This window comes from Parasteatoda tepidariorum, chromosome 6 (assembly GCF_043381705.1).
Source record: "Parasteatoda tepidariorum isolate YZ-2023 chromosome 6, CAS_Ptep_4.0, whole genome shotgun sequence".
Classification (NCBI taxonomy): domain Eukaryota; kingdom Metazoa; phylum Arthropoda; class Arachnida; order Araneae; family Theridiidae; genus Parasteatoda; species Parasteatoda tepidariorum.
The window spans coordinates 16,719,100-16,743,140 of record NC_092209.1 but is presented as its reverse complement, the minus strand read 5'-3'; the positions used below and the strand labels follow the sequence as shown (position 1 = coordinate 16,743,140).

The 24,041-nt window shown below is 29.7% G+C and overlaps 1 protein-coding gene across 2 annotated transcripts in view; it reads left to right on the top strand.

Moving 5' to 3' along the window:
* LOC107444084 (mpv17-like protein) overlaps positions 1 to 11,144 on the top strand; it is a 29,714-nt gene extending 18,570 nt beyond the window's left edge. For both annotated transcript variants that reach the window (XM_016058176.4, XM_016058163.4), the window contains exons 2-4: positions 304 to 374; positions 4,464 to 4,595; positions 7,808 to 11,144. In XM_016058176.4, coding sequence (XP_015913662.1) covers positions 304 to 374; positions 4,464 to 4,595; positions 7,808 to 7,858 — 254 coding nt within the window. In that variant the 3' untranslated portion in view covers positions 7,859 to 11,144. The remainder of the gene's footprint in view (positions 1 to 303; positions 375 to 4,463; positions 4,596 to 7,807) is intronic.
* Positions 11,145 to 24,041: the final 12,897 nt, after the last annotated feature.

Here is a 24,041-nt window from a genome sequence, read left to right as displayed (position 1 = left end):
AATTGATAAATTCAAATGTCAATATTTAGTTCAAAAATTGAGCTGCACACTTAACATGGCATTCATTGATTGCTTGCTTAAATTTACGAGTCTCTCTTGTATCATTGTCGCTTTTGCAATTTCATAGCGAATTTAAAAATGTATATGACAGCTGTGTAATTTATATTGTCCAGTTTCAGTTTTTAAATTGAAATAGTGGAAGTTTACCGGAAAAAATTGCTAATGTTCTTTCAGTACAAAAATGAATAAGTGAATAAATAAAATTGAAATAACAATAATAATAATATTCATTTAATATTTTAGGCATGAGTCTTTTGGAAGGCAAAGAAGATGTTTTTGCTGAACTGAAAGCTAAATTCCTAAGTACATATGCAGTAAGTTACTTTTACATCATTTCCTGTACAATACAACATTTTTACTTTTACAAGTACTATTCATTTAATAAAACTTATTTTTATTAAATGAATTTTTAAGTATAAGTTGGATCATCCAGTTTTTGGATCGCATTGTCGAGTCAATGACTATGTTACCGAAATCAAGAGAATGTTTACTTTCACCGGTGAATGTCAACAATCACATATTCGCTTTGGTGAATGTCCATGATATTTGTTATATCAAATTTGATATTAAATTATTCGTTGGAATTATTATATTTATTCGATATTTTAATATCTGCTGAGGATAGATTAGGAGAAACATCAGTTTTGGAGTACCAGTCAAATGTATACCTGGCAGTGTCATTGAACCTTGAACCTTAAAAAGACTTAAGTGTTAGGGTATACTGGCTAATGTATACCGGACTGTGTCACTGAACCTTTAAAAAAAACATCAGTGTAGGATATACAGGCAAATGTATATCGGGATGTGGCACTAAAATTTTAAAAAAACATAAGTGTAGGGTATAACGGCAAATGTATACCAGACAGTGTCACTGCTTAAAAAAACATTAGTGAAGGATATACTGACAAATGTATACCGTGCAGTGTCACTGAACCTTAAAAAAAGCATTAGTGTAGGGTATACAGGCAAATGTATATCGGGATGTGGCACTGAACCTTTAAAAACATTAGTGAAGGGTATATCGGGCAGTCTCCCTGAACCTTAAAAAATATTAGTGTAAGGTATGGCTGCAAATGTATATCAGGCAGTGTCACTGAGGGTATACCGACAAAAGTATATCGTGCAGTGTCACTGAACCTTAAAAAAGCAGTGTAGGGTATACCGGCAAATGTATATCGGGATGTGGCAATGAACCTTTAAAAACATTAGTGAAGGGTATATCGGGCAGTCTCCCCGAACCTTAAAAAATATAAGCGTAGGGTATGGCAGCAAATGTATATCAGGCAGTGTCACTGAGGGTATACCGACAAATGTATACCGTGCAGTGTCACTGAACCTTAAAAAAGCATTAGTGTAGGGTATACCGGCAAATGTATACCGGACTGTGTCACTGAACCTTTAAAAAATCATAAGTGTAGGATATAGCGGCAAATGTATACCAGGCAGTGTCACTGCTTAAAAAATATTAGTGATGGATATACGGACAAATGTATATCGGGCAGTCTCCCTGAACTTTAAAAAAATATTAGTGTAGGGTATACAGGCAAATGTATACCTTACAGTGTCACTGAACCTTAAAAAAGCATTAGTGTAGGGTATCCCGGCAAATGTATATAGGGATGTGGCACTGAACCTTTAAAAACATTAGTGAAGGGTATATCGGGCAGTGTCACTGAACCTTAAAAAAACANAACATTAGTGAAGGATATACTGACAAATGCATACCGTGCAGTATCACTGAACCTTAAAAAAAGCATTAGTGTAGGGTGTACAGGCAAATGTATATCGGGATGTGGCACTAAACCTTTAAAAACATTAGTGAAGGGTATATCGGGCAGTCTCCCCGAACCTTAAAAAATATAAGCGTAGGGTATGGCAGCAAATGTATATCAGGCAGTGTCACTGAGGGTATACCGACAAATGTATACCGTGCAGTGTCACTGAACCTTAAAAAAGCATTAGTGTAGGGTATACCGGCAAATGTATACCGGACTGTGTCACTGAACCTTTAAAAAATCATAAGTGTAGGATATAGCGGCAAATGTATACCAGGCAGTGTCACTGCTTAAAAAATATTAGTGATGGATATACGGACAAATGTATATCGGGCAGTCTCCCTGAACTTTAAAAAAATATTAGTGTAGGGTATACAGGCAAATGTATACCTTACAGTGTCACTGAACCTTAAAAAAGCATTAGTGTAGGGTATCCCGGCAAATGTATATAGGGATGTGGCACTGAACCTTTAAAAACATTAGTGAAGGGTATATCGGGCAGTGTCACTGAACCTTAAAAAAACATTAGTAAGGGGTATACCGGTTAATGTATACAGGGCAGTGTAACTGAACCTTAAAAAAACATTAGTGTAGGGTATAGCGGCAAATGTATATCGGGCATTGTCACTAATCCTTAAAAAACATTAGTGTAGGGAATACGGGAAAATGTATACTGGACAGTCTCACTGAACCTTAAAAAAATATTGGTGTAGAGTATGGCTGCAAATGTATACCACGCAGTGTCACTGAACCTTAAAAAAATATTAGTTTAATGTATAGCGGCAAATGTGTACCAGGCAGTGGCACTGAACCTTAAAAAAAAACATCAATGTAGGACACATCGTGCAAATGTTTACCGGGTAGTGGCACTTAACTAGACCTAGTATATAATTTACTAAAGCGACAATGTGATTATCAATGTTTACCGGTGTAAGTCAACAACCACCAATTTCACGGTAACAACTATATTAAACAGCATTCCAGAATTTCGCAGACCTCTTTGACTTCAGTTCTGATGTTGAAACTCTGTATTGCTGCACCATTTACTAAAATTTCCCCAATACTATTTTCATGTAGGCTTTTAATTATATTGGTTATTTATAGGGGAAAGCAACATATCTTGAATACATAAATTTTTTCTCAATTAATGCTATCAAAAGCCTTGGCAAAGTTGAGGCATAAATTTGCATTGAATTCAATGCATTGTTCGATGAATTATATATTTATTTAAAAGAAAATCATTATTATATTCTGAAAATTTTTATTAATTTAAATTATACAGGGTGTCTCAAAAATTTGTTGATAAACTTTTAGGAGGAGTTGGGGCAATATCATTTGGCATAGCAACACCACACCGGAATTATATGTTCAGTGAAATTTTTATTTTGTTTCTTTTGTCAATACTCTCGATGACAACAAAGTCTGTTTTTCGAAGTCTCCGTCGTAATATGAAATTATGTTTTTCGTGTGAATAATATGCTATTTTTATAACTGCTGTGTTTGCAACTGTTACTCATGACTATTTGGTGAAGTTTAACTTATATAAAGACAGCGCTATCTACGCTTATTTTGAAAATAACGCAAAACGTGAATATGGAGCTAGGCCAATTTTGTGAACATAAAAAGCGTTTGTGGTCAAATTTTTTAATATTTAAAAACTTACTTCAATGCTACATTACCTATCTGGGTTCATAAAAATTTGCAAAAGCTGAGAATAAGATTTTGATAATTTTCATCTAGGTGGAAAAATATGGCCAAATTATCTATTTTTAAGAGGTTTAATAACTTTTAAAATATGTATGTTATTTGTACATTTTAAGCCTAGATAATTCTTCACGAAGAGAGCAGATATATATAGCTTAAAGTCATCGCATTGCTTCAAGTGTAAGGCCTTTAATCAATGGCTTTTTTATTTTCCTTGTAGACAAAGTTTCACAAATCAGCGTTAACATAGGTTTTCAAAACTCTTTCGCCAAGAAAAAAAAAAAAAACACGTTTAAGTGCCTTTAAAGCACTTAAACAAAGTGTGAATCAAAGCTATAATTTTAAACTATATATATCTTGCCGTGAAACACTATCTCTGCTTACATAATTTAAATATTTTAAAAGCTATTAAACTTTTTTCGAAATCGCCAATTTGGCGATATTTTTCTACCGATATGAAAATTTTCACATTCACTGCCTTATTCACAGTTTCTGAAAATTTTTATGAGTCCAGATAATGCAGCATTGGAGTAAGTTTTTAAACATAAAAAAATTAGATTCCAAGTTCTTCTTTACTAAAGAAAAACTTGGAGAAAAACAAAACTGCGTCTTTTCTCCACATTGACGTTTTGCGCCATTTTCAGAATAAACGTAAGGAGAAGTGGTTAAAAATAGACTAAACTTGACCTAACAGTAAGGAGTAACTGTTGCAAACTTACAGCAGTTATGAAAATAATATATTATTCGCCAGAAAAGCATCATTTCATATGTGACGACGGAACTTTTGTTCGACTGATCAGCTAATTGCAGACTCATATTCTAAACCATGTTCAGTTATAGAACTCTATTCTGATAGCAAATAAATCTTCTTTATGTTTTTGGTATTGTTTCATTTACATTCAAAGTGATTCACTTTATTTTTAGGTGAGTTGTTGCTTCTGGTTGCCCGCTCAAGCGATCAATTTCTGTTTCCTACCTCCCTACACTAGAGTGGCCTACGTTGGATGTGCTTCATTTCTGTGGGTTAACATCTTATGCCTCATCAAGAGAAAAGAGGTAGCTACCATTTTGTTACATGTTGTTGAAAATAATTACTATTACATTTTGAAATATAAGTCTATGCTTAACTTTTGTTCAGCTTTAGGGCCGTTTATTTATTTATTTTTAACTACTTTTTATTAACCACCTTTCGTGCATGTAGCTATGAAATAATGAAATCGAAATTATGACCACTTTCCGATTAGCTAGACAGCGCACATTTTGAAGGTTCAACTGATCACATGACAGGTTTCAGTCGCTTTTCCTATCGATACAAGCTGAATTTGTCTAGATTTTATTTTTTGTCAAATTTTATTTTCAAAGTTTGTCTACATTCCCGGACACAGAAACCACGCAGTCTTTACCCGGAAGACGAGTGCTCGGTCCCGCCAATCCTGCAACCCTACAGACCCACAAATCTCGTCTGTCTGAGCTTGCTGAAAAGTAAGGGGTTAGGACATGGAAAATAATAATTACAAAAGTAAAGCAATTACAGTTTTAAGTTAAAAATGGAAATTATAAATTAAAATTAAGGGGGAATAGCATCACTTGGATAACTGTTAAAGGAAATTAGAATAAAATATTGCATTGGGGTTGTGCGTACCAGTCGGAAGGGGGGTTACCTCTTAGGAATTATCAGTGTTACAGTTACATTTACAGTATTACACATAGTTACAATGCATTGTATAAGTTACAAATTGTAACAGTATATAACATACTAAAATATATTAAAATTACAGAAAATTATCAGGATAACAATAGGTAACAAATGCGGGATTACAATTGTTAATAAAGTAATATTAGAGGAGATCCTCTTATTAAAGACATTACAAAAGTATCCTAAGTAACTTATGTTATAACAAATTAAGTTTTGATGACATAATTAATTAATCCAGTTACAGAGGCTACGGTATCTATGATTACAAGTGTGAATACAGATAATCAATGAAGAATTGAGTGATGAGAAATTACAATAAGTTGATTAACAATTAATGTCCAATTGCAATTAAATTCCAGTTAATGACCAATTTGTTTTGATTAAGCTAGTGGGCTATTGCTGTGTGTCCTGAGTGATTTGATAGAGGAGAAAAAAATTAATTCTGCTATTTGTTGCCAGAAAAACAAAACCGAGTCGCCTTCTCGTGGTACCAATGACCTGATCCATAAAACTGGTTCTGTCACCTCTAGGGTGGCATTGTAACTAGTACAACAGCCGACCCAATTTTTGGGTTTACGACTACTAATGTTCAACTCCGTAGCCTAGTAATTTTGAACCAATCCAGAAGACAAGGAAACTTTTCTGGTTCAGTACCCCCAGAGGTTTGATTTGTTATGGGANTCTTTTCCGGAAAATTCCTATAGATTTTCTTTATTGTTTGGAAGCCAGTGTAATAATGAAAATTGATAAAAAATAATAAAAATTGTAAAAAATTAACAGAAAACTTTAAAAAATGCATTAAAATGCAAAATACGCCCCAAAATTTCAAGAAAAATGCCCTATAAATCTAAAAAAATGCTCTAAAAGACAAAAAATGTCCAAAAATGCAAAAAAATTGCAAATGCAAATGTCATCAAAATCCGGGCCTTAGTGATGAGTAATTACAATCAGTTAATTTATAATTCATGACCAATTACAATTAAATTAATGGCCAATTAGTTTTGATTTGGCTAGTGGGCTATTGCTGTGTGTTCTGAGTGATTTGATGGAGGAAAAAAAATGAATTCTACCAATTAACGTGGCTGCCGGACAACAAAACTGAGTTTTGTTTTCGCCTTCCCGGGGTACCGACGACCGGATCCTTAGAACTGGTCCTGTCGTCTCCAGGGTGGCATTGTGTGCCAGGATGTTATGCTGGTACTGAAAAATATTTAAAAAGAATAGAAAAGTTAGGATGATCTGAAGAGTGTATTGAAACGTTGGCAGTACTTGGAGGGGTGCTCTGTGTGCGCAGGGGCACTGACTTTCTTCTACTGTGCTGCCTTTTTTCCAACAGACTTTCTTCATTTCTATTTGAAAACTGGCTCACCTCCTCCCTTGTTGATAGTTTTTTTTTTAAACATCCATCGTTGAACAGCCGACCCAATTTTTGGGTTTACGACTACTAATGTTGAATTCCGTAGCGTAGTAATTTTGAACCCAATCCAGAAGACGAGGGCGCTCCTGGAACAGTACGTGCATCAGTCACTATTTACTACTCTTCCTTGTGATCGAACACACGAACTCTTGGACATGGGCCTAGTGTCCAACCAACCAGGCTATCCTGGCCAAGTTGATAGTTTATAAGGAAAATGGATTGTTAAAGTTGAGATAAGTCTCTCCATATAAGTTAGGATGTAAAATAACGTGAAGTTAATTAAATACAAAGCCGTGTCGCACATCGAATTTGTGAAAATATAATTCATTCTACGTCTTTACTTAACTTGGATTGATTATTTGTTTATGTATTTTATTGTAACCGTGATATATTTTTGTTTTGTGTATCTTACAACTTCGATGAATAATTAGTTTATTTATGTTCTGCATGATTTCGTGCCTGTATTTGCGTGAAGTAAGAAATATATAGCGAAAGAATTGAAATCTTAGTGAAAGAATATAGAATGTGTCACTTAAGCAAATTGATACTTGACGGGCTTGGTTAACTCCAAATAGATGGAAAGAACAGTTGCTAACGTAAACAAAAGCCACGTTTCAAAAACCAGTCAGGATCGAAATACCCACACTACGCCATTTGCATTCATCCCACTTCAAGCATATTATTTGTCTTTTTAAAAGGACGCTTTACTCAAAGGTGTAAATCTGAATTTAGCGTTTGCATTAAATGCATTTTTTTAAATGGAATTTAACGTATTTAATCAAATTTGTGACTTTTAACATTTTTAATGTAACAACTTTTAATGGAGTAGATCCTAGAACAGCCCACCCCCTGGCGATTTTTTGAAATCTCGCCAAGCAACTTTTTGAAATCTCGCCAAACTAGGTTTCTGAAAGATATTTCGGGGAGATATGTCGCAACCTTATAGCAAGTTATTTCTTATTTTATTTTATTAAAAATAGTTTAATAAATATTTAACAATTTAAAGTGCTTTTTTTAATAATCAAAAAACAACTTTGACGCGAGTAATAATCGCCAACTTGGCGAGATTTCAAAAAGTCTCCAAGAGGCGGTTTATTCTAGGATTTTACCCTTTTAATATAATAACTTAACTTATATTAACATATTTTTTTACAGGTCCCAACATCAGATTCAATTGAAACTTCTTCAGACGTTAAGGCGTCTTAGGAAACAACTAATATCTAGGAACCAAAACAAAAATTTCAGAAGATGAAAGGATGAATGTAGGAGGATGATGACTGCTTGACAAGTATATTTTCTCACACGTCTCTTCAAATTGGGATGGCTTTACTGTGAGACAGTGATGAGTTAAAAAATGAAAAAAAAAAATTAAAAAGTGGTGGACAAGTCGGAATGATTTGTATTAATAGTTTCTTGTCATTCTACTACGTATTTATTTTGTCATGGTATATTTCAGAAGTGGCATATTACTGTCTTGCAATCTTTCATATGAAGATTTAATACTTTTCGTAATTATTCATTTCTATTTATATCAGTTTTTTCTTCTTGAATCATTTATGTTAAAAATTGGATGTTTCTTTATTTTTTTGATCATTTTTGATTCTTTATTTTTTCAAACTGGGCATGCTATTTTTTGAAATAGCGTAAATATTACTGAAAATTTCAAAATTAATCCTGAGATTGTATAGTATTATCAATAAATAAAATATATAAATAGTAGCTCAACTTACAATTTCTTTAACTTGTTTTGAAAGATTTTTTTTTCCTTTGGATCAACCTCAGGGATGTTTCCCAGACAGTCGCCAATAGCACATTGTGCAGCTCTAGTGCGACATAAATTAACTGCAACTGCAAGGAAAGATTTTTTTAATAGCAAAATTTCTTTTTAATATTTTAATATTTAATTCTTGATTTAATAAATATGATAGGAAATGATTCTACCCTGCACAAAATATTAGTAATTCAAAAATATTTAAAAGGGACTTGATAATTCTGTGTAGATGCTTTTACGCTGTATCAAAATATAACAGTTTGTTATTTCACTCTTAATGGAAATATCATCAGAAAACAAAACAGCTAGAGCTATGATGTTAAGTAACCTAAGTGCAGTTGTGTGATCGCTGCAACCAAAAATTCAGAAAAAGAAGCAGTAGCAATTTAACATAAGTACTGCAATTAAAGGGTGAAAAATGGTTTGTTAAAATTTTTTATTTTATATTAAATTGTGAATCTTCATTATCGTAAACATGAATTTCTTAAGCCTTGCTAACTAAGCCTAGCCGCGTTAAAAGTGCATGATTGTCAACTTTTACACATTTTAAGTGCAACTTTATTTTTATATTTAAAATGATGTGGTATTAAAATTTAAGGCTTTGTATTTATTTCTTAAACATATCAATTTTATTAAGAATGATTATGACGTCCACTACATTTAAATAAATTAAACTTACATACACATTTATGATAGTTTTATGATTGTGCTTTTAAACTTATAAAAAATATAAATCATTATTCTGACTATAATTGTAATTCTATTTTCATTTTATTGCCTTAGCAGTTATAAAAACAAAGTAAATTTGCAACTTAATTTTTTTTAAACATATCTCAGTTACTGAGCTGAGAAAAGAATCATTGTAAATATTTAAAAAATAAAGATCATAGTGTATTTGCCTTTAAAAGGCTTGTATTGTGTTCAATAACATTGTTTTTTTAAATTTTTTTTTTTACATTTTTGTTGCTCTATGTATTCATACACTTAAAGGCCTTATTGCTTGAAAGTGATAAGCCAATAAAAAGAAAAATTATAAAAACAAAAAATAGTGTGAAAGTTTTGACACGTAGTTTATCATTTTGTATTTCACTTTAATTTGATACAAATATTTGCGAGGAATATCAGACATTTGTCTAATTCTCTTTTCATATAAATATTTTGCTACTTTAAGCTATTAGAAATTAAAACGAGGTTTTTTCCTTCAAAAAATCCTGAGCACTGTTTTTCAAAAAATCTTTTCGATTATATATTTAAATAAACGTCTTTTTTTTTTTTTTTTTAAAAAAAGCAAGTTTCTCAGTATTATGTTAAAATAAAATTAATGTTCAAAATTGTTTGTGTTGGTATGCATTATTTAATTTTAAATTTATTGGCTCTCAAAACATTGTTAACATCCAATGTGAAATTTGAAGTAATAATGATAATCTGTTATGCAGACATTTAACAGAAAGTATGCAGTTATCAACAATAAATGTATTTTTTGTAATTCTTTAGATATAAATGTGTGTTGTTAAATATTACAAAATTCGATTAAGTTTGTGTTATGTAAAATCTTAGTAAACTATACTAAATGTTTCGTATTTTTAAATCTGACAAAAACCGAGTTGCTTAAAGCTAAAACATTAAAAACAATATTAAATTTATTTTGTGTAATGTTAAGTACTACAAAACCTTATCTTTAACCTAATTATTTAGAATTAAATTCTTAAGGACTATTCTAAATTTATTTATGTAATGTTATCTTTCAAAATTCTATCTTTGTGTAATCTAACCAGATTTGATTAAATTAATATTGAATGTCGATTCTTATCTCTATTAATTTCATTTGTATAATATTAGATTGTACAAAACTTATGTAAAAAGTAACGTAAAAAGAATTTAAGGAAAAAACTAACTTAAAAAAAAGCATGCAATTTGCAATATAAAATGCTTTTTTTGTTATTCTTAAAACGCAAATGTGAGTTGTTATGTTTTTATTAAATGTAATTGTGCATCGTGAAATTTAAAAAAAAAAATTCTCAAGTGTTTTTGTAATGTTTAATTTAGCGAAATTCTATTATGTTTGCTTAAAGCTAAATCACACGAAAAAAATTATTGAATTTATTTGTATAATGTTGAATTCTACAGAAACGTACGAAATCGAAAGGATTTAATTCAGGAAAAAGTTGGTAAACTTTTTATGTGTAATGATAAATATGACAAAACTTTATTAAGTTATTTACCATTTAATCTTATTTAACTAAATTAATTTGTATAATATTAAATTTTACTCAGGTATATTAGAAACTCAGGTATCATTATTTTTTAATAAAAGCATTTCGTAGAAAAATAAATCATATCTCAAAATATTCTAATCTTTGCTCGCTTTATTCAATGTCTTAATTGTCTGTATTATCTTAATGGCGTTACTTTGATTTTGATCTTTTATAGTTTGTGACCATGATGATGTTAGTTAATTTTCAATGATTGTTTAAAATTTATATCGTAATTTTATTTTTTTACTGATGTTTAACATTTTGCTCATTGCATATCATTTTGTACATATTACTCGTTTAAAAAGTGATGTGTTAGTGTGAAAGAAGATGTAAGTTAAATGTTTACAGATATATAAGTTGGCAGATATACCATAATAGGAAGTTATGCTAGTCTCTTGTTCAAACCTGAAAGTCATTATTAGTAAATTAGTTTCTGTGACCATTGTACAGTGCTCCAAATAAGAAACGGACTACTCTGAATAACTTTTGATCTAATGATAAGATTTTAAAAGAACGACTTTTTCAAAATTCGACTTCTCTGAAATTATTCAACTGATTTCGCTCAAATTTTGTATTTTGCCATTTGAAATTAACTTCCTTATAATGATGTAAATTTTTTTTATTTTACAATTAAAATTTTTTTCCCACTGTTATAAAATAAAATAATGAAAATGAATATTTATTAAAAAATTTATTTTGCATGGGATTATTGTTGGGAAAACAAAGTTTATAATTGTGTGCAAAAATTTTTCAATTTGATTTAAAAGTTCTTGAGATGTAAAATACACAAGTAGTTAAATTAGTATTAAGGGGCCCAAACTTTCTCCCTGACCAAACCATTGAGACCATATTTCCCAGAATGCGACTGATCCCCAAAATACAAGGGGGGGGGGGTCCCACAAAAAGTTATGTCTATTATAAAAAAAAATTTATGTTTATTCAGAGAAAATGTATTTTTGTGTCTGATTTCATAACTTAAAATATCGTCTGCACTAATTAATTAGCATATTTGAGGTCACCCCTTTGAACCATTAATATTGATTCCTAGAACATGCTGATCCAATCATTAAATCAAAAGTTGCTTAGGGTGGTATGCTTTTTTTTTGCTCACTGCACATTCTATTGTTGTCCTAAACGTTTTTTGTTTGTGTTTTAAAATTGTTTTTTTGTGACTAAAATTTTATACTTTAATCTTTTTAAATTTTGTGAACTACCTTTTACTGTAAACACTTTTTTTAGTGTTTTTGCTGTGCCAAAATATTAAAAGCAGGATTTGTTTTGAAACTATGGTAACTTTGGTTTAAATTTTGGTTCGTGTTACAATAATAGTGTAAGGAAAAAAAGTTTAACCAATAATAATGATTTTTATTCATGTACAATTGAACTCATGTTTACTTTAATATTGCTGCTTATTTATTAAAATTGAAAATACTAATGGTGGCATCTTATGAATTATTATTTACGTTAAAAACTATTAGTCAGTTCTTTGGAATTGAAAGTTCCATTCAAAAATGGTAATCACTTTTGCTATTAATAACATGATAATTGGATTGTAACATATATAATTTCATGTTTGTTTCTGTATGCAGGTCTTTCAGTGGTTCTACAATATGTTTGCTGAAATAAAATTTAAACTTCCACATTTTTTTTCAATCAAAATATACTTTATCATATGAAATATTGATTTACATGAAAAATTTGGGAACAGAACTTGAATACTTGAAATATTTAAAAAGTTTTGTTTGACACGATCATTAATTAGAATTATTAAGAAGGTAGAATGTTGTTTGCTGTGTTCTGCATAGGAAATAAAATGTTTTATGTCTATCGAAATACAAAATTAGTTAAAAAGTTCATCAACCGATGGCACTGCTGACTGAAATACTCTTTAACAATGTTTTTGGCTGCATGACAGCCCATTTCACTTGAAATCTGAAGAAAATTTCTGTAATATTGTGCATTGTTGTTTCAGCAAACAGTGTTATACTTACAAATTGTTAAAAGTTGCAAGAGAGTTTGGTTTTTGTTGTCAAAAACTGGTCAAAATCTTTTCATTCTTAAAATATGTTATATATTAAGTATATAAAAGTATGCTTTTGCATAAATATATAATAAAAATTGATTATATTAAAGTAGAAACTAGTTTTAATGACTAGAAAAAATTCACTTTATATTCAGATTTCTTTTAATATTTTAGTTATTTGGGAATTTTTATCTTTATGAGGGATTTTTAAATAGAATCAAAAACTTTTATTTTTTTATTTTCCATATTTTTGAAATGATAAGAGTTTCTTTCGTTGTTATTTTGCGCTATTTTCCTTTCTTTTCCCTTTTATTTTTATGATTTTGAATTCTCTCAGGTGCCTGACTTTTAAACTGTAACATATAATAAATGTATACTAAAATTGTATGAAAAACTGAAAGTTTTTTCAATACTTTTTTTCGCAACATATAATAAATTCCATCAAAAAATATTTAATCCTTTATATACTATCGGCAATGTTCTATTTAAAATAAAAATATTTATACCAGCGCATAAATGTAATGCTTTGGTTAAAAGTTTTTGATGTGATGGCCATAGTTAAAATTGCTAAAAACTGACATATGTCAAAAACTTGCCTACCCTAAATTAGTAACACCATGCGTGACGAAATTATTTAACTAATTTTGAAAATTGGTAAAGAAATCTCGTTTCCTAAGCAGAACGTAGCAAACCTAACATTTCTATTTTCTTTCATTTTTATGTTATTGATTTTTCAAAGAGTAGAATTTTTGAGACACCCTGTTAAAGGTTTTTATGTTTAAACTTTTTGGTTTGTACAATCATTCCATTCATTTTACTGTATACACCAAGGTTCAGTGAATTATTGAAACTAATTTTTGATTGTTATTTATATATATTTTTAAGCATTATTGATACTGTACCATGTTTTGAAAGTGTATTTATTAGAATAGTGTCCAAAAGTGTTTGTTTACTTTCTTAAAATATTTTTTTTTCATTCGATAACTAAACAAGAGTTTGATTCTTAGATTTTTTTCCTTATTGTTATTACTACCTTTTTTTTTAAATCAATGTATGAGTGTTATGTTTATTATCAAAATAAAAAAATATTAAGTTTTCTTTGTTCCAGTTTTTACCCTTAAAGCACGTTAATGTACGTAATTATTTCTCTATAGCATATGATTAATATTTTTAAAATTTAAAACATACTGCTATTTTAAAACTTACTCATATTTATTCGATTACCTTTATGGTTAAATGTTCTTATTTCTTAATTAGAATTCTATTTTGAATTAAAATACTAATTAACTAAAACCAAAAAGATACAAAATAAAAGATTAGTTTAATCATAATTGTTCCACCACTTTCTCTTAGAAGTATATATTTCGTAACAATGGGTTAATTTGCAGTTAGGCACACTCATAATTTTTTTATGTTACATATTTTATTTATTTATTTATACTTTTTATGCCAAATGTAGTTACGTAAAAAGTGGTTACTAGTGTTAATCACCACGGGCTTAGAGTTTTATATTGAAACAGCTTTTAACTTATTAAATATTTAACGATTGCAATGTTGAACGATTGCAATGTACCGAAAGTTTCCAAATAACTATTTTATTTTATAATCGTCGATGAACAGCCGACCCAGTTTTGAGTTTACGATTACAATGTTCAACTCAGTAGCCGTGTAATGTTGTATCCAATTCTAAAGACAGAGACTCTTGGATCAAGTACTGTGATAAATTTCCTTCGTGGAGGACTTTTAGATGGTACTAACTCGCCTTTTCGTTTCATGGAAAGGAAAAGCACGAAAACCTCCCGCGGTTAGCCTGACCGCAAGGGGACTTTAACCATCACCTCCTACATCAAAATGCCTCCACACGGTCTGTTATAAGTAGTCCGCGCAGACTATTTAAAAAGTGAACCAGTTGTGCGCATGAACCCAAAACCTTTTATAAAAGTAATTGAGAGAAATTTATCATATACATTTGAGAATTGAATTTGTTGTGGTTGACAAGTGAATAAGGCAAACCAATAATATTCATAAATAAAACAAATTTTTAGTCATATATTTGCTACCACTTTTTTATTTTAACTAGATTTTGTATTAAGTGACTCGTTCGGAATGTGGATATCCTTCACAGTGGTCTGATCGGACTACCTATTAAAAACCGTGTGGAGGCTTTCAGTTATAGGAGGCGTTGCTTTAACCCATGATCCGTCTACCACTCAAGATATTTTACATCAGCACTGTAGTTGGTATAAGCCATTGCTGTGATTCGAACCAGGTTCACCTCATTGCAAGGCGAACGCACCTATCCCCTGAGCCACAACGGCTCAGAAATAACTATTTTATTTTATAACAGTCGTTGAACAGCCGACCCAATTCTTGGGTTTACGACTACTAATGTTCAACTCCGTAGCCTTGTAATTTTGAACCCAGTCCAGAAGACAAGGGAACTCCTGGATCAAGTATTGGGAGAAATTTCCCTTCGTGGAGGACTTTTTTTAATGGAACTAACCGCATTTGTGTTACATGGAGAGGAAGACCACGAGAACCTTCAACGGTTAGCCTGACGGCAAGGGAACTCTAACCCATGATCCGTCTACCACTGAGGATATTTCACAGCACTGGTCAGTGCAAGCCGGATGCGGATTTCGTATCCCGGTTCAAATCATTAGAAGGAGAACGCTTTATCCCCTGAGCCACCACGACTCCGAAATAACTATTGCAAAATATCCGAACTAACCCAATACTGTGAAAGTGTTTGATGCAAAATGTGACATATAAACAGGGTGCTCCGAAAAGCGTCGACTACAGACTTTGAGTGGGTAGGGTAGATCACATCACAAGAATTGAGAATTTCATAGCAGCCCATGAACAAAAATGTCTTCGAACGTCGTTAGAGGCCCTTTTCTTTCATGAACTGTCTGTTCGTGCACATTTTAATTGGTGCTTTCATTTATTACACTTATTGAGCTAAGTGAAATAAAATGTAAATTAATTTAAAGCTACTGAGTGCACAAACGTTATTCAACATGAAAACTTCACTATAGATATTCAGGTTTAAGTTATGTTCGATAGGCCTGCCATCATTGGCTATTATGTGACGCAGACGAATAGCCAAAATTCTGCATGTTCCGCTGAAGTGTCGGAAAATCGATGCGGTCGATGACTTCTGAATGACACTTTACATCCCAGAAATGGTTTTGGAGTTATTTCTGTACACGTTAACTTTAATGCAGCCTTACAAAAATGAGTCACTTGTGTGCAGATCCGGAGAATATGGCGGCCAAGGGAGTTCCATTCTAGTAGCCTCTGGTTACCCCAGGGCCACAATGTACGCTGTACCGTGACATTTCTTTTTTGCAAATGATCGACAACGACTAGTTGAGCGTGCATGCCCAAATTAATTCGAATCATGCCCTGCGGTCAACCACGAAGTTTGAACTTCATTACGGCAAACAGTGCAGAAGTTATGACGGTTTTATTTCATATAGTCCAAACAATTTCTACCCTGTAAATTGTTTTAATTTTATATTTATTTAATGTTTTCTTTTAATTAGTGTCGAAAACTGCATTTAAATAAAGCCTATAGAAGTAGTTGTTTTTAACATGGTTTACTCATTTGGCGAACAAATTGGCGAGTTTGTCCGTAAATAAATAAACCACAACAAAACAGGTGATCCCATTTAAATGCAATTTTTGGTAATAATTATTCGAGGATAAATTGGGATAATTTAGATAAATAAAAGTACAGGTTCAAATGCAATTCATAAAGAGGGACGAGAAGACAATCCATAGAGGGAAAGCATCCCTAGCGGCGTTCTATGATACTTCTAGACTTGGGTTGCTGTGCAATTGAGTACTTGCAACTCGAGAAGAAAAGGATCACTGATACACGCACAAATGGCCTATGACCTCTTCACCAGCTCATCGTTTATAAATAAGATGGCCTGTTAAAGTCGAACGAAGTTTTTCCACTTAAGTTAGAATATTAATAAACACGAAGTACATTAGTTACAACGTCGTATCACACATTGAATTTGGTAAATTACAATTCTTTCTTATCCACGTTTTTTACTTATCTTTGATTTATTACTTGTGTATATATTTTAATGTAACCGTGATTATTTTTATTTTGTGTATCTGGTAACTTCGATGCATAATTAGTTTATGTTTTTCAAGGCTTCGTGCCAGTCTTTGTGTTTAGTAAGAAATAAATAGTGGAAGAATTGAAATCTTTGTGAAGGAATCTTTCTGAAGGAATATAGAATGTGTCACATAAGAGAATTGATACTTGACGGTTTTGTCTTACTTGAAATAGAATGGAAAGGACAGTTGCTAATATAATCAAATGCTACGTTTAAACAACCAATCAGGATCGAGATTCCCACACTACGTCACTTACAGGTATCCCATTCTCTATCATTATCAAGGGCTTTACCTCTTTAACGGAAAGTTCCGGTGTACCCTTTATATATGAAGTGCTTAAGCAATATTGGGATATATTCGTCACTTTAACCTAAAGGGATATTTTCACACTATGTACACAGTATTGTGCTACTTTGAATATTTAGATATAATTATTTGGAGACTCTTAGTAAACACACGCTATTGGAATATTGATATTTTTACTAAGTCCTCGTCGTGTACCTTTCTGTAAGAAAAACCGAGTCTTTTTTAAAATCCATTCTATGTTACTGTTGCAAAAACGCATTATTTTGCAGTGAAGTGAAACTAGCCTTTATAGAAAAAATTTTGGGGTAACTAATTTAATATAGTTTGTCTACGGTAAGAACTCCCACCACCACAAAGTTTGAGGCCGTCTGTTGGAAACAAGAATAACGCATTTCAGGGAAGGTAGCTTCTTTTCACTCTAGGACTTTCACTCTAGGACCGAAGCTCGCCGACCCTCGCCAAAACCTGTCCCAAATAATGACCCCACACCCCTACTTGAAATAGTCACCTCGCTACTATAGTCACCGCCATGGGTCTAGACTAATGGTTAGGGGAGTTCTTACTTTAGACAAACTATGCAAAGTGGTTGCTTCTATTTTATGGTCGATAATATAAATATAACGGTTGCGTTATGTCGTATCACAATATAATAATATGATGGAGCACGAATGTCTTGTTTTTACGAGATACATTTCAAGAATGAAATAATTAAATTACTAATTTTTATGTTATTAAAAATTTCATTTTGTTGTTTACCCTTACTGGTTTAAAAAGACGATAAGGACAAAGTTAACGTTCAATGAACTATCATAAATGTTGATAACGGTCTTCAAATATTTTTTTTTTACAGTTGAATTTGTTATTCTCATTGAATTAAAAAGTTTGATAGGAAGCGTTAATGCAAATCTTTTATAAATGCTAATCTTTACCACAATTTATTCATTCCATTATTATTAGAAAAGATATTTTTTTTAAGAAAACACAATTTTTCATCCATTGAGATTTGGCGTAAATAATTTCATAAAAATGACAAAAATATTAAATACATAATGAATTGTTTTATTTAATATAAATAACTTGTTTCAAAAAATATAATTGGTTTTTGAAAAGAAAATTTTAACTCTTGGATCCCCAGATGTTCACGGAATACCTTTTGGGAACAGCTGACCAAATATTCTTCATCTGAATTTGTTATTCTTATTGAATTAAAAAGTTTGATAGGAAGTATTAATGCAAATCTTTCATAAATGCTAATCTTTACCACAATTTATTCATTCCATTATTATTAGAAAAGATATTTTTTTTAAGAAAACACAATTTTTCATCCATTGAGATTTGGCGTAAATAATTTCATAAAAATGACAAAAATATTAAATACATAATGAATTGTTTTATTTAATATAAATAACTTGTTTCAAAAAATATAATTGGTTTTTGAAAAGAAAATTTTAACTCTTGGATCCCCAGATGTTCACGGAATACCTTTTGGGAACAGCTGACCAAATATTCTTCATCTGAATTTGTTATTCTTATTGAATTAAAAAGTTTGATAGGAAGTATTAATGCAAATCTTTCATAAATGCTAATCTTTACCACAATTTATTCATTCCATTATTATTAGAAAAGATATTTTTTTTAAGAAAACACAATTTTTCATCCATTGAGATTTGGCGTAAATAATTTCATAAAAATGACAAAAATATTAAATACATAATGAATTGTTTTATTTAATATAAATAACTTGTTTCAAAAAATATAATTGGTTTTTGAAAAGAAAATTTTAACTCTTGGATCCCCAGATGTTCACGGAATACCTTTTGGGAACAGCTGACCAAATATTCTTCATCTGAATTTGTTATTCTTATTGAATTAAAAAGTTTGATAGGAAGTATTAATGCAAATCTTTCATAAATGCTAATCTTTACCACAATTTATTCATTCCATTATTATTAGAAAAGATATTTTTTTTAAGAAAACACAATTTTTCATCCATTGAGATTTGGCGTAAATAATTTCATAAAAATGACAAAAATATTAAATACATAATGAATTGTTTTATTTAATATAAATAACTTGTTTCAAAAAATATAATTGGTTTTTGAAAAGAAAATTTTAACTCTTGGATCCCCAGATGTTCACGGAATACCTTTTGGGAACAGCTGACCAAATATTCTTCATCTGAATTTGTTATTCTTATTGAATTAAAAAGTTTGATAGGAAGTATTAATGCAAATCTTTCATAAATGCTAATCTTTACCACAATTTATTCATTCCATTATTATTAGAAAAGATATTTTTTTTAAGAAAACACAATTTTTCATCCATTGAGATTTGGCGTAAATAATTTCATAAAAATGACAAAAATATTAAATACATAATGAATTGTTTTATTTAATATAAATAACTTGTTTCAAAAAATATAATTGGTTTTTGAAAAGAAAATTTTAACTCTTGGATCCCCAGATGTTCACGGAATACCTTTTGGGAACAGCTGACCAAATATTCTTCATCTGAATNGAGGAAAATGCATTTCAAATTTACATGACTAAATGTAGAAAGTAATAAAGTCAGACAAAAATAATTACTACACCAGGTATACTGACAAAAAATGCATTAAACTATGTCTGGCGCACAAGGAAAGGAATAAATTAAGAGATTACTGAGCAACCTTAGAATTGTCAGCCCTGTGTATAACTAAAAATTGTAATGCTAGTAGTATGCTAGTGAAAATTGAGGTACGACTCTACTATCAATAATGGCAATCAAAAAAATCAAAATAAACTATCTGAAGTCTTTTTTAACAGAAATTAGAAATATCAATAATCAAAATTTCTTTATATAATTTTTTTAATTTTTTTATTTTGATCATATATATTATATATATATTCGCACGTGTTCATCTCCCCTATTGATAAATCTATTATGTAAAAAATTAAAATTTTCAAAATTACAATTAACTTTAGTATGTAAAACCAGAAATATATGCAAACTAAGAATAAAGAAATTTAATTTTAAGCAATATTCTATTTTGTATATTTTATTAACATAAAGTTTTGTTGACGAAATTATTCTGTCGACATCGGCGATTGTATACACCTTGGCTATTGCATTGGCACTTGCTGGACAAAAGCAGTGATGGTTTTTTTAGAAAATAATAAATAAAGATTTATTTTTCAGTTTTAAATTATAACATTAAAATATTATTTTAAAATATAACATTAATATATATTAATTAATATATAATTATAGCATTTATAGCAATAGGAAAGAAAACTTAAGTAATACAAAAAGTAGGTTTTTGTTAGTAAAAGATTATATTATACCCTAATAGCGACGAAAAAAATTAATATAATAAAGAAACAAGGTTCTATTAGTTTTTATAATACATTAATAATTATCTTTAAGATTTGAAATGATAAGTCATTTTTAAAGATTAAGAGTTCGTTAAAATATGCCTTATATTGTAAAAATACTGACTGTACTTACTTGTAATACTTACTGACACAATTATTTATTGACTAAATTTTTTCAAAGATAAGGTATGTATGCATGTATGTAGCATAATAAACAAATACAATAACAGCAAATACAAAATTTTCGGCTTTTCAGCAAGAAAAATTTGCAATGAATAAAATCTTTCGCAGGGCATGACATATACTGTGATGTATATATTGTGCAACTACTGAAAGCCCGAGCATAATTTTTCACTTTATAAACCCTTCCTGTAAAGAGATAAGGCTTTCGATTTAAATAAATGAATATATAACTTTTTTTCTCGATTTTATAATTATTAATACATTTTGCTAACCGTTAAAAACAGATTTCCCTAACATTTCTTCTTTAAGAAGAGATAACGAAATTATTCGTATAAGAGTTATGCTACAGTTAAATTTCCGCGCATAGCCATGATTGAAAAATAATAAAAAATCAAATATAATCCAAATATTCACAAAATATATTTTTAATAAAACAGTAGTATAATTGTAAATTAACGAATAAATAAATATAGATAATAGAGATAAAAAATAAGTTTAAATGACATGACATCAAAATAATGAAAATTTTGACATTTAAAAATTGAAAATTTTCCTAAAATTTTTTTACAAAGTTTTGATAAAAAATCACTATAATTAATAAAAATTTGCATTGTACGTAAATTAAACTAAATAACTACAATTAGGAGAAGTTAACATTAACATCATTAAGTTACAATCGAAATAATGAAAAAACTGGTATAAGTTGAGTATCATAACTAAGAAAAAATAAATGCGGATAAATGTAAACCAAGGAAAAATTTAAACCAACATTAAAACCTTTGATAACTTATACTTAAGAATCATTACGCAATGTTTATAAGAAATTAATAATAATTAGAAACTGAACATTAATAACATAAATTTAATTAAATAACTGCAAACTAAAATTATTAACTAACATTAAGTTATAATTCTTGGAAATGTAGGATTTTTAAAACACCATTTATATTAAGTGATAAATATAGAATCATTTTATTTCATTTTTGAAAAATTGTCTGAAATTAAATAATTTAAATTTAAATCAAGAATAAATTTTTGAAATTTTAAGATAATAACTTTCAAAAAAACACGTGCTTTCCTCTACTAATCAGCATTATAATCAGCTTGTTATAAATAATTTGCAAATAAGAGGTGATAAAGGATAATCCCCTAGCACCCCTCTCCAAGCTTCATCTTAGTTCTTCACCCCTGGGATTTTCCTTCTCCGATTTTGACAGTTGAAGATTGATTAAGGATTACGCCCACTGAAGAGGGGGAGAATTCGTGTGATGAAGGAGCAGGAACGCGATTTTCTAACCTGAAGGTGGGGTAGAGGGTCATAACAATAGATATGATCCATCAATGTGTCAAAGGGGAAAATGTGTATTATGAATAGATCTTTGAAGTGGTGACGCTTGAATTTTAACAAATGCCCATCGCCAAACATTTGACGAATGAAATATCTCTTTAGCAACCCCTAAAGATTATACCACCACGTGTTGTCAATATAGTATTTTTAGCAATCAAGATGGATATATTTTTTCATAATTCAAAATTTGGAGAAAAAAAATCCTGAAACATGAAAAGTAGTTCTATTATTTTCATGGGGAATTGAAGAACAAGACAGCTTGGTCTTGTATCAGAAAAGAAAACGGGTGTTGAGCATAAAACAGCAATTTTTTGTTAATTACTTGATGATTCATTACACTATCACTTCGTTTAACAACTCCTATACATCTATCTGAATCATTTTAGTTTTGTTTCTTCCTAAAAATCGATTAAAAAAAAGATTTTGTTTTTAAAATTCTCGTTACCCTTTTCAGAACATTTTGTTAAGATTTAATTTTATTTGCTAAAAATTTATAAATATAGCTTTCTATCATATAACTGTTAAAATTACTGAATGTTTAAATTTCTTTCGAACCGTTTATATTTTTAAACGTTTCGATACAAATATTAACTTTTAACAGCATCAAATCAGTGTTTTATTAAAATGTTTCAGTTTTTGAACCTTTTGACATGAAATCAAGTGTTAGTACTCGCGTCCAAAATGAAAATTTCGAGAAAAAGAAAAGAATGGATATAATTTTAAATTAATTAAAAATACAATTTATGGCTTTCAGAGGTTTTAGAAACCTATAATAAATAATTAAAAATAACAAGTTTTTTAATACCCTATTCCGGATACCAGTAAATCAAGCACTAAGCTTGGAACTTGTACCAATTACTTAAGTTGTTGTTTTTAGTAACTGCATAACATTTCGTAAACCTAGCGTAAATATTGCTGAAGATATGATGGTTTTTTTTATTAAAAAAAAGCTAATTATTTGTTTTATGGTTTTTTGCTATAACTTTAAAAATATTCAATGGAATTAAACAAACTTTTTGTTGCAATTTAAAATTAATTACAAATGCATTGATTTAAAATTTAGAAAAATTTGCAAAAAACTGCGCAAGATATGAGTATTCCAAGTAGTTCTTTTATGCTGCGCATGCGCTAAAAAGGAATTAAAAAAAACTTGATCTGATTTTATAAATTCAGAAAGTTTCAAGCAATTCAGGCCTCGTAGTCCATCAAAGAAAAAAAGATCGCGTCATTTTTTTTTTGAAACAGTATACATACACCATCCATACTATTTTTAAAATTAACTAAGATAAAACACAGTTAATAAGATTGATATTTTAAAAATATAAGTTCAATCAAATTTTTGGGAACAATAATTTTCTAGACTTTTAATATTATTTAATTTTTTAAACTACTCAATTTTATACAATATGACTTTGTTTAAATTTGACAGTAAAATATTGTGTTTTAAAAACATTATCAGTGTACAGAATTACATAGAAAAAATATATAATTGTAATTAATTAGTAAACATGATTGTTGTAGAATATTTCATTATAAAACAATATTGATGAAATTTTAATTTTCAGGAAAGATAAATTACCACGGTAAAAAAGAGAGATTGTTTACTTTTTATATTAAGAACACATTTGAACAAGATAAATAATCAGTGGCGTGCCAAATTTTTTTGACTGGGGGGGGGGTGATGCCAAGTCCCGATTGTCCGATTTAATATTTTCAAATTAGTTGTATAGTTGTATACATTGTTATTATTAAATATATCTGTTTCATAATTTTCCCATTTAAACTAGAGAAATAATTAATGTTTATAAATTTTTTATGTGCGTAACATCAATTTTCTCGTGAACAAGTTTTATAATAATTGAGTGTGCACAAGTAGTTACAGAGTTATACTTAAAAGCTAAAAAAGTGCACAAATAATCTTAGGAGAATCCAAATGTGTCATTTTTCAAACTATGAAAATATTATTTGAAGTGGAAAAAAATCATTCAAGATTTATATAAGCTAATTTCCAAG